Source organism: Arachis duranensis, chromosome 9 (assembly GCF_000817695.3).
Source record: "Arachis duranensis cultivar V14167 chromosome 9, aradu.V14167.gnm2.J7QH, whole genome shotgun sequence".
In the NCBI taxonomy this organism is placed as follows: domain Eukaryota; kingdom Viridiplantae; phylum Streptophyta; class Magnoliopsida; order Fabales; family Fabaceae; genus Arachis; species Arachis duranensis.
Genome location: NC_029780.3, coordinates 441,585 through 453,106, shown reverse-complemented (window position 1 = coordinate 453,106; position 11,522 = coordinate 441,585). Strand labels below are relative to the sequence as shown.

The 11,522-nt window shown below is 29.8% G+C and overlaps 2 protein-coding genes across 2 annotated transcripts; one reads left to right on the top strand and one right to left on the bottom strand.

Annotated features, from left to right (window-relative positions):
* Positions 1-3,851: 3,851 nt before the first annotated feature.
* LOC107463770 (shikimate O-hydroxycinnamoyltransferase) lies at positions 3,852-7,757 on the top strand. The gene is made up of 3 exons (XM_016082637.3): positions 3,852-3,977; positions 4,261-4,691; positions 6,636-7,757. The coding sequence occupies exons 2-3, from the start codon at positions 4,284-4,286 to the stop codon at positions 7,539-7,541; spliced, it is 1,314 nt and encodes a 437-aa protein (XP_015938123.1). The 5' UTR covers positions 3,852-3,977; positions 4,261-4,283; the 3' UTR covers positions 7,542-7,757.
* Positions 7,758-7,921: 164 nt separating this feature from the next.
* LOC107463771 (uncharacterized) lies at positions 7,922-8,890 on the bottom strand. Its single transcript, XM_016082638.3, has 2 exons — positions 8,419-8,890; positions 7,922-8,277 (listed from the first exon to the last, which is right to left on the bottom strand). Exons 1-2 carry the CDS (start codon positions 8,561-8,563, stop codon positions 8,024-8,026), a joined length of 399 nt encoding a protein of 132 aa, XP_015938124.1. The 5' UTR covers positions 8,564-8,890; the 3' UTR covers positions 7,922-8,023.
* Positions 8,891-11,522: the final 2,632 nt, after the last annotated feature.

The following is an 11,522-nucleotide window of genomic DNA, read 5'->3' as shown; positions in this document are numbered from 1 at the left end:
CGGATCCGATCTGATCCGATCTAAAAGCCTCGCGGATCAGATCCATATCCGCAATTTTTTTTATCTGAATCGAATAAACACTGCGGATATACAGATCAGATCTGATCTATAAACACTCTTAACTCTTTTTTTAATTAATTTTTATTATGTTAATATATTATTAGATCAATTTAATTAAATTTAATTATTAAAATAACTTTATCATATAAGTAGAAGAACTATATTGGGGAAAAAAGTGGAAAAGAATCCCTTAAATTGTACTTTCCTTATTTTTATTATTCCTCTTCAATTCCTCATGTGGGGTCTGTTATGGATGAATGTGCTTCATAATCAATGAATAATATCAACAAATGAAAGCCTGAGAATGCAGGTCAACATCTTACCAACTTAAATCTCGATGACGTGGACTACCCCTCCACAAAAACAATGGATTACGTTTCCAATCTTTCCATTAGTAGTGTCGATTTTCTTTTTCTTTTAAATAATATTCTTCTTCAACCGATCAAATTATATTTTTTTAAATAAGAATAAACAAGCATTTTTTATATTTCTAAATAAAAGAAAAACATTATTGGTTCTTAAAAATTATGGAACTTACAAAAATTTCATCACTATTAGTCTTAAAAATTTAATTTTAATGTATTGTTAATATAAAATAATTTTATATATAATTAATTATATAATATCATAATAATAAAAATAATTATTTTTTATAATAATAATATAAATGATCATAAAAAAAGAATTAACATAATTAAATAACTACATAAGACATTTTATACTAGTATATCAAAATTATCGACGAATTTTTATTTAGGGGATGGGAGCCATGGTTCCCAAATTTTTCTCGAAAAAATTAATAATTTTATTATGCGTAGTGTAGACTGTTTAATTAGTTGATATTTTTAGTTTTCCAATTCAATTTTCTTAGAGTATTTGGATTTAAATCCATACTCAATTGTAATAATATACAACATATTGGATTAATAGATGAAATAAACTTATATATAATTAATTTTTTTTTAATTTTGACTAACTAAAAAATTCAATTAAATAAACACAAAATCGCAAAACTCTTCCAAAATGGTATAAAATTTTTAAATTCTTAATTTTGTAAATTTTTTCTCTACTTAACTTAGTATTATTTTATTCTTGATCGGTTTTTGGTTAAATTATTTTAACTAAACAAATAGATTATATTCAACCATTATTGTAATAAATGTTTATATATCATTCTAACCACAAATTTTATAATATTTTATAGTTTATATATATTTCAAATTTTTTGCAACTATAGTGATAAAAAATTAAAAAATAATGCTTTTTTTAAGAAGAAAGGTAATATTTTAGGATGAGAAAATATAACTTTAATAATGTCAACTCTAATTAATAGTTCTATAACTCTAATAATTTATAAAAAAAAGATACAATATTTAAAAGTTTAAAGAGTCAAATTTAATAATAAATTTTATTTTAATTATTTGTAACGAAATTTTAAAAAATAACTTTAAATTTTGCAATATTTTTTAAGGATAAACGAGTTTATTTTAAATAGAGTTTACACTAAAATTATTTAGATAATTATTCTTTATCTGGTATAAATTTTTATCCTCTAAAAATTATACTCAAGCTCCGCCACTCATCAAAATTAATTACGAAATCAATTTTTTTTACATTTTTGTATTCTTGTGATTTGTCTTGTATTAGTTTGTTTTCCAACCAAACACACCGTTACCAAATGAACCTCCACAGCTTAGAGTGAAAACTGAAAAGTAACAAAGTTTGACTTAAACAAATTTGGGCTGTATTACATAAAAGTAGCCAAACACTAAGCTTATTAGTGTGATAGTATTATCTATTTTAAGGCATGACTTTGATAAGCATTAAAATCTACTTGGCCCACAAACCTAATTACAAGCCATAACTATAACTAGATGAAAGCTTCAACGTTACATACAAATAACAATCTAGGAAAAGAATCTAGACTTTTCCTATAAAAAAAAAAAAAAGAAGGACAAAATAAAAAGAGTTAATTAAAACAGTATATTATATAAAAGTGAAAAACTCAAGTCTACCTCCTATAATAGAAATGTTAAAATTATTTCATCATTTTCCTGTTTTATCTATTAAAAGTTGAATAAACTATTTTTTTTATCACAAAATAGTTTAACTTTAACGATTCTAAGATTGAAAAATCTTAATTAACTCATACTCATAAAAAATTAAATTTGTTCAACAAAGTTATTCAAAATGAATAATTCATTGGGTTGTTTTGTTGAATATTTTAGATAATCTTATTAAATCCTTGATCAATATTGAATTAGTTTATATTTAATATTTTAATGTTTAATTTTTTTAGTCAGGATAATTTATTATTAAACCTCACTAATAATTATACATTTAATTTCAAAAAACTTAAATGATCAATTTTATTCATAAAAATTAGAATTTTGATAAATTGATTTATGAAAAAATAAAAAACAACAATATACGATTAATAAAATATAGTATTTTTAACTGGCACAAATATTTTTATACTCAATTCTACATCATAAATTCCAAATTCTAAATCTTAATAATACAAAAATAAAGAGTGTTTATCGAAAGTATAAACTAGTATTAAAATTTATAAAAGTTTAAACTGTTAAAAAACATATTTATAAAAGTTTAAAATATTAAAAAATTTATCCTAAAAATAAAATTAACACTTGAATATTTGTAATACAAAAACTACTATTTTATAAAAATATTAAAATACCATCATAATTTATTATTTGTTGTCATTATTCAATTATTAATTTAATTTTTTATTTTACTTTATAATTTATTAATTTAATAATATATTTTATCTTATATTTTTAAATATTAATAATTAATTAATTATTAAAAATAATAAATTATAATAATAATATAACCTTCTTTTTGTATTTAGAAATTTTACAGATAAAAAGGTAACTAATAAAAAAATAAATAAGAAAGTGGTAGTAGTAGTAATAACTAATAAGTAATAAGGGGTGGAAATTTAAGTGCAGTCGATTTCATGTGAAGTTGATAGTTGAGAGTTGTTAGAAAAAAATTTTGTAAAATTAGTCAAATTATCTAAGGATGCGTTTGTTTTCGAGAACAGGATAGGACAAGACACTGTGAACAAGACAAGACAAGACACTGATGGACAGAGACACAAAATTTTTTGTTTTTGTATTCTGTTTAGTGATAAACTAAAACAAATTATGAAAATTTATTTTATTCTCATTTCTTTTTTATTAAAAAAAAATTGAGATGAAAAATATAATAATAAAAAATATAATTATGAAAAATTAACAAAAATAATAAAAAAAAATAGAAAATAAATTGTGTTCTTATTAATATATTTGTATCTTTTATGTTAAAATAGATACAAAATACACTAATTTAATATCTCTAAATATATTATCTCTATTCATATCTCCGCTGCTAAATATAATTTTATATTTTATCTCTCTATATCCTTATATCAATAAATAAACACAGTATAAAAATTTTGAATTATCTACTTTACATGAAATCCACCACCGTGATAAGTGAATGGAAAAGTTTAGGGGCCAGCAGTTTTATTGAATTTTGGCCAACATATAATCAGTAGAGGAAAGTGAGCTATTGGATGAAATTTCATACTAATCTCACACCATCAAATCATCATTAATGGCTAGTTGCTGATTAACAATCAAAAAAATTGACGGCCCTCTAGCATTGCTCGAGGTGAATTGACTAATTGAGTGATGAATGAGGTGGCGGTGCGAAATGGGTGGTGGGGCCCACGTAGTTGGCGGGGGTTGGTGAGTGCAGGTTTTTCCTTATAAGTCACCCCATCATCATCCCTATTTTCTCAGAGTCAGAGACTCTATCACACTCATCACTTATTCATTCACCTTTTTTGTTTTTTCCACCAAAACACACTCATTCACCAACTCCCAACCACTCAACTCCGATCTTCTCCGGTAATGCTTCTTCCTCTTCTTTCATCTATTCTTTATATTTATCAATTAATATTAATAATTCTGGAAATTTCATGCGAGTTTATTACAAAAGTCACTCATGCATGTCAATATATATATAATAAAAAAGTAATAATAAGATTTTTGTGAGCAAAACTCATCCATGCAAAAATAATATTTAATTAATATTGATATTGTATTAACTATCCAGTAATTATTAATTGTAATGCGCTTGATTTGTTGTTAATTATAGTGATTAACGTTGCGTTGTGTTGTGGTGTGACAGAGTGAGGGTTTGGAAAATTGAACATGATCATAAAGGTGAGAGAATCGACAATGGTGCGTCCGGCGGAGGAAGGACCGAGAAGGACGCTGTGGAATTCGAACGTCGATTTGGTGGTACCGAACTTCCACACGCCTAGCGTGTACTTCTACCGTCCGAACGGCGCGTCAAACTTCTTCGACGCTAAGATCATGAAGGAAGCTCTGAGCAAGGTTCTGGTGCCGTTTTATCCGATGGCTGGGAGGCTCCGACGCGACGAGGACGGCCGCGTGGAGATCGATTGCGACGGTCAAGGGGTTCTGTTCGTGGAGGCGGAGACCGGCGGCGTCATCGACGATTTTGGGGATTTCGCGCCAACGCTTGAGCTTCGGCAATTAATCCCAGCCGTTGATTACTCACAAGGGATTGAATCCTATCCACTCTTGGTACTCCAGGTGCGTTTCTCTGTTTATATTTTGTTGGTAAAATATAGCTATGATTTAATTCTTTAAATTAAATTTATGAAGAATAATCCACTTTTGAGTTTTGATTGATTGGTTGAGTAGGTTAGATGATTTTTTAATTAGAAATAGAAAAAAAATTATAGCACCTTTGATTAAATAATTAGATTAATCAGATTTTTCGTTGAAATGACCAATAGCCCAATATCAAGACAAATCTGAATTAGTGCATTTGGTGAAAATATGCAATTTGTCAAATCAAATTTCTTGATATTTTTTCAGTGGAATCCGAATATTACTGTATATTCAAGAAGAATTATATTTGGTTGTTTAATTTGTATTATTTATTGTTTTGAAATTTCAACACGTTAATTTTATTATTATCCTTATATTTATCAAAATCAGACAATTTAATTAGTATATTTCAATAAGTTAAAATAGATTCTTTTTTAATCTTAGTGTCATTTTGAAAAGTAAATTCAGTATTTTATGTAATTTAAAATTTTAGGTATCTTTTTTGGTGCCACACGTTTCCTACAACCACGTATAGTATGATTTCGAGAATTATCCTTTCCTAGGAGTAGTTTTTTTAGGTCTAGAATGGTTGAACAATGCAAATGATGCTCCCACCAAATTTTGGTTTGATTTGAATGTTTAAGGATTATTCTTCTGTGGAATTTTCGAATGATGACAACTTCATATTATTAGGGTATACCTAACAAACACCAAACATAAACAAATATTGATTACCAAACAAAATGAAATCTACTATATGCAGACATGTGTATAATAACTTGTTCATTACAAACAAGTGCTATGATGATAAGTGTTGCGAATAAAATATTATGCAAATGATTAATATTATAAAGTTTTGATATATCTCCACTTTGAAGCTAGCATTATAGACTCAGGTGTACTGGATTTCTTACATGCCAAACAAAGTATCGCTTAAGGGTTTGAAAAAAATGACCTTACTATCTTAAGGGCTAAATAAATGAACTGTATGTTTTCTTGTACGCAATTAATTGCCCATCATGCCGGCAAATATATGAAATAATATTTCATACTTTTCCACTAATGTTTTTTGTAGCCACCAAGAGTATTCTATAATATAATCTCATCCAATATTTGAAGGAAAAAAAATTAATTTAGTGATTTGCAGTTCCTTTTGGTATGAGTTTTAACTTTTAAATATTCAAAAGGGGTTACACTTCATATTCATTCACCTACTTTTGACGCTGCCACCTTCCAAAACTCATACCTATAATGGTGTTGAAGCATGACATAGCCCACTAAGTTGACTCTGACATGCTCAAAATTTAAATATCATATTATTTGTTTTCTTGTGGTGGGTGAAGCATTCCAATCCCTGTCACAAATAAAATAGAGTCAATATAGTGTGACTCAATTTAATATTATGTGCTATGTATACAACCACTATCGTGACGTGAACTGAACTTCACCATGACGACGTGTAGTTTCTTCTCTTTTTCGGTTTACTCCAAGCGACTCTCTTTTTTTATTTTTCTTTTCTTTAAGGACAAGTAATTGTTTATTTACTTGAAATACAGCAAGTACCTGTCATTGGTTAATGGTTACCTACTATCATATGTTATTGTTATGTTAGTGTCGGTACAATCTTTGTATTAAGATATTAACTAAATATGATTAAATAGAATAATATATTTAACTAAACCTTTTGATTTAATATATCTTCATATCTTAATATTTGAACTTTATGCAATAAGTGAGTTTCTGTAACTCAATTCTTTTGTGGTTAGAGACGTCATAAAGTATGTAAAAACTATTAGTTGAATATTCCTAGTTTGCCCTCTCCTATTACCTTAATGGTAATGATTAAGATACGTTTATATTAGTAACAAAATCATTGTATAAATTAAGCTGCTAACTTTGGAGTCTGTTATATAATATTTTCAGGTAACATATTTTAAATGTGGAGGGGTGTCATTAGGAGTTGGCATGCAGCACCATGCAGCAGATGGAGCTTCTGGTCTTCACTTCATCAACACATGGTCCGATGTAGCTCGTGGCCTTGAGGTATCGATCCCACCGTTCATCGACCGGACACTGCTCCGAGCAAGAGATCCGCCTCGGCCAGTCTTTGATCACGTTGAATACAAGCCCCCACCATCCATGAAAACACAAGCAGTATCACAGCAACAACCTCAAAAACCAGGATCAGATTCTGCAGAGGTTTCTATTTTCAAGCTGACACGTGACCAACTGAACAAGTTGAAAGCAAAGTCTAAGGAAGATGGCAACACTGTGAGTTACAGCTCTTATGAGATGTTGGCTGGTCATGTTTGGAGGAGTGTGTGCAAAGCAAGGGGACTTCCAATGGATCAAGAAACGAAGTTGTATATTGCGACGGATGGAAGGTCTAGGCTGCAGCCTCCTCTTCCTCCGGGCTACTTTGGCAATGTGATATTCACAACAACACCGATCGCTGTGGCCGGAGATCTCATGTCAAAGCCTATTTGGTACTCAGCAAGCAGAATCCACAATGCTCTGTTGAGGATGGACAATGAGTATTTGAGGTCTGCTCTTGATTACTTAGAGCTGCAGCCGGATCTCAAGGCGCTGGTTCGCGGCGCTCACACTTTCAAGTGTCCGAATCTCGGCATCACTAGCTGGGTTAGGCTTCCAATCCATGATGCTGATTTTGGTTGGGGGAGGCCTATTTTCATGGGGCCTGGAGGGATTGCCTATGAAGGATTGTCTTTCATAATTCCGAGTTCAACGAATTGTGGGAGCTTGTCTGTGGCAATTGCTCTTCAGCCTGATCACATGAAGGTGTTCAAGGAATTGATCTATGACATTTGAGGAATGTGAATGGCCACATATGTTTCTAATATGGCTTTGCATTCTTAGTTCTTCTTTTTTGGGTTTTCCTTAGATACATTTGATGAAAGGTGTGCAAAATCTTATGGGGCTTATATATGCCTTCATTATTGCCCTTTCAAGTTTTATACTCTGTAAACATAAATTGGACTCTTAGAGACAAGTGTATTAATTATTAGTTCAATCTTGTTTCTTGCACATACTCGTTTTATAATTGACAGCAAAAACTAATGCCCACTTGATTTGGCTAATACTGTGCCATAATCCATGGGAGGCCAATTCAGAGAGGTGAAACAAATGAGGTTTGGTAAGTATAATGAAGTATATAACACATTGATTCAACTCACATCACTCAACTCATGTGACTAAATTTGTTCATCAAAGTTTGAATCATAACTGAAGTACAAAAATGTGCTCCTCATAAGGCAACCAAAGCATTAAACATAATCTGGAGTTCTGAATAGTTACACACAGAGCAGCTTAACATGGAAGAAGGACATCAATATCAAGGTCATGCTTACACAAAATCTAGAGCTCCAAGGTAACAATGATGCTGTGGAGCTTGCAGAGCTGCGATGGTGGCGATCAACATCTGATGAACCCCCATTAGCTCCTCTACCACTATGTGCTGCTCTCTTTACTGAGGCATGAGATAGTTCTTGCTTTTCTTCATCTTTACTGTGAAACAACATAGTCTCTTTTATGCTCCCATAGTTTTCTACAGTTTTGAACAGAATAATCAATTCAGAATTAACAAAAACAAATGTGGGGTATCCACAATTTCAGGAATCCTTCACTTCATGATGCACTTATTTGATATAATATTCAAAACAGAACAGAACAGAACAGAACAACTTACCAAAAGGTTGCTGTGTTTGCACTATGGTGGTTGAAGAGTTTAGACCTTTCTTTTCTGCAGTAGAACTTGTATGCAAACCTGAGTTTGATATGGCTTGGCTGTATGAGACAAAAAGGAACCATGTAATAAGAAATTGTATCCTCATCTTTGTATAGATTTGGAACTTGTTAGTTGTTTCTAACTTCCTATATATGGAGGATGGTATGGAATATAGTAGATTTGGCTGATTGTTTATAGATTCTTTGAGCTAAGAGACTTGAAATGTGTTTGAGGGTAGAGAGTTTATATAATATAAGATCTACACTCTTTGTTTTCCTTTTGACGAAAAAAAGAAGGTATGTTTAACACTAGTGACTCTATCAAACATAAAGCATATTCTTATTTCTTAGGCTCAATAAGTGTTTAGAACTAATGTCCTTATGTGATTAGTATCAAGCTCAATCCTCATTGCCATAAAATATATAATCTCTAGTTTCATGAAAAAGCAGAGGACAAAAGAATGATAAGCATTATTAAAAAAAGGATAATGTGTGTGGATAGTGCAGATTTTGGATTTTGCTTGGAGGAGAAGCTGAATGAGGCATCAATGCAACATGGAGCTTCTGACTCTGTCCCTGTCTGCATCAGATTCTTGTTCTACCTTGCTTGTACATAAATCTAAGGTGGGGTAAACACATGAGAATGCATTTTATTTTACTTGGTGCTTTCTGAGTTAGAAATTTTCCTCAAACCAATCATTGAAATATGCAAAAAAAAAATCAGGAGTTGCAAGCTATTTCGCTTTTTTCACTCACTTTAAGCTATGTTGTAACTATTTCAATCACAAATACGGTTCATAATAAAGTGTTGTAGCGTCGTTTGAGCTATATAGTCGACCAGACCTGGTGATACTACTTATGACTTGAACATAATCGACTGAAAACACGAAAAATCCTTTTGAATTGTAGAAGCAAATTAAATAAATTTACCCTCCTTAGGCTCTATTAGGTGGAAGCCTCCTTTTCAGTTTCCAAATTTGAAGGTACTTAACATGTGACATGTTTGTTATTCTTTCACAACAATTGGAAGACAGCATAAAAGTGATAGAAATACTCTTAGTGGATGGAAGAATATAGAATAAAGTCATGCTCATATTCAGGCTTGTTGATTAAGTTTGCTTTATCTTTCTCTAATTTTTTTCTGGTTTGATTCAGGAAGCAAGATTCTGATCATAACTTAAAACAGGATCAACTTCATAAAAGCTAATATCTGCTGCAAAAGCCAATAGAAAGTATCCACATAGAACTAGATTATGATATAATAAAGAAAAAGCAAACTATCTTAAATGCTTGGCTTGATTTATTATTGTGATGCAAACCATGTGGAATACTTACAAATAAAATGTAACTGTGTGTAAGCATGCTTTTCAATTTTCCATTAATGATCAGTTTATGCAATTTCCTTTTAATAGTTTACACCAGAGACCACACATCTTTCTACCTTAAGAAAGTTTAGCAATTATCAATTCAATTTTAATAATGATTAATATTCTTCATTCTTTCTAATATAATTATTATTGATTTATATTCTACACTTGACTCTTAAAAGAAGCTAAACTACATATCAAATTATGTAAATGTATCACACTTGCTGAGAGTTGTAATTTAATAATTAGAAAATAAATAGAGTCAATATAAAGGAATTTTTTTGGTGAAGAGTGAAATTTGGTAAATAGTGAAGATTGCAATTAAATTTTTAAGAGGAATGTGCATTGTATATGATGTTTTTTATTTTTTTTAATATTTTTTCTATTGTGAAACAAATAATTCTCACTTTTCATCAACTTCACTTTTTACCATAGTATTATCCAAGTTAAAATCACTAAATATTGACAAAATATAAGTAATACATTATAGGTTCGATTTATAACCAACTAGTCACTAGATTCTAACCATTGAAGTAACACTAATTATCTCGTGATCACAATTTCAGAAATTACTTTTAATATGGAAGGGAGATGATGTTTTGGTTGAATATTGATATTTGAAGTGTATTACAATATTGTGGAACTCGTCCAAGACGCCCCCCCACGTGTTGCACCACGCCCCCACGTGTTGCACAATACGCTGCCACGTGTCCACCACACCCCCCACGTGTTGGCCAGAATACTGTCACGTGTTGACTTTTTACCTACAAAATCCACCTATCTGTAATTACACCAAATAATCCCATTTCCCAAAAAAACACCAATATCTCTTCCATATAAAAAAAATCAGCCTCACAATTTAACATTTTTCAAGTAATAATATAATATGCAAAATTAGGGGTAAAGTAAACAACAGTAATAAATATATTTTTATTTTCCTCCAGAGAATACCTGATAAATGTCATAACTAAAATAAACAAATTAAAATGTCATGACACACCTAAACATGGATAAATGATAGGAAAAGTTTCACATGTGCGAGCCGCTTTATTGGCATAGCAATGTGCCAGGTACGGTTCAGTAACCCATAAGATTTTTGTCGTGTTATTAGGTGTGTAATGTCGTTAATGTCCATGAAATGAGAGTAAAAAATCGACAAAGGACAGCTCATGAGTGCGGCTTTGTGGACAACTGAAGAACTGCTATAGTAAACCAGCTGGGAGCTGATGACCTATTGGAATACAAACCTGAAAACATAATGGACAAGTAATGAAAATTGGATAAAAATTTGCAATTTGATGTGGCTGAAGTTACTTAAAAAGACTTGACCAAAATAAAAAATGCTGTAAAGGGTTTATTAATTAAAAGAAATAAATAATATTGTTGTAATATTATAAAATTGAATAATTTTTAATAGAATATTCATTAAATTAAATTTGTTATTGTTAATTATATTTGTTTTACATTCAAATAAAATAAAATACGTGATAAAAATGTATTTATTATATATTTGTGTATATTACACACAAAAATATTTTATAAAGATAAAAATAATCAACTACTATATATATATATATGTTATTTTATTCAATTTTTTAATAAATTTATTATTACCTGAATAATCAAATTTAGTATAAAAAAAATTAAATTTGTTATAATTAGGTAATTAAAATTTTTCATAAATACTAAATATGTATTT

Coding starts and splice junctions, on each gene's coding strand:
- LOC107463770 (XM_016082637.3), top strand. CDS start 4,284: ATGATCATAAAGGTGAGAGAATCGACAATGGTGCGTCCGGCGGAGGAA. Junction 4,692..6,635: donor ATCCACTCTTGGTACTCCAG/GTGCGTTTCTCT, acceptor TAATATTTTCAG/GTAACATATTTTAAATGTGG.
- LOC107463771 (XM_016082638.3), bottom strand. CDS start 8,563: ATGAGGATACAATTTCTTATTACATGGTTCCTTTTTGTCTCATACAGC. Junction 8,278..8,418: donor GCAAACACAGCAACCTTTTG/GTAAGTTGTTCT, acceptor TCAAAACTGTAG/AAAACTATGGGAGCATAAAA.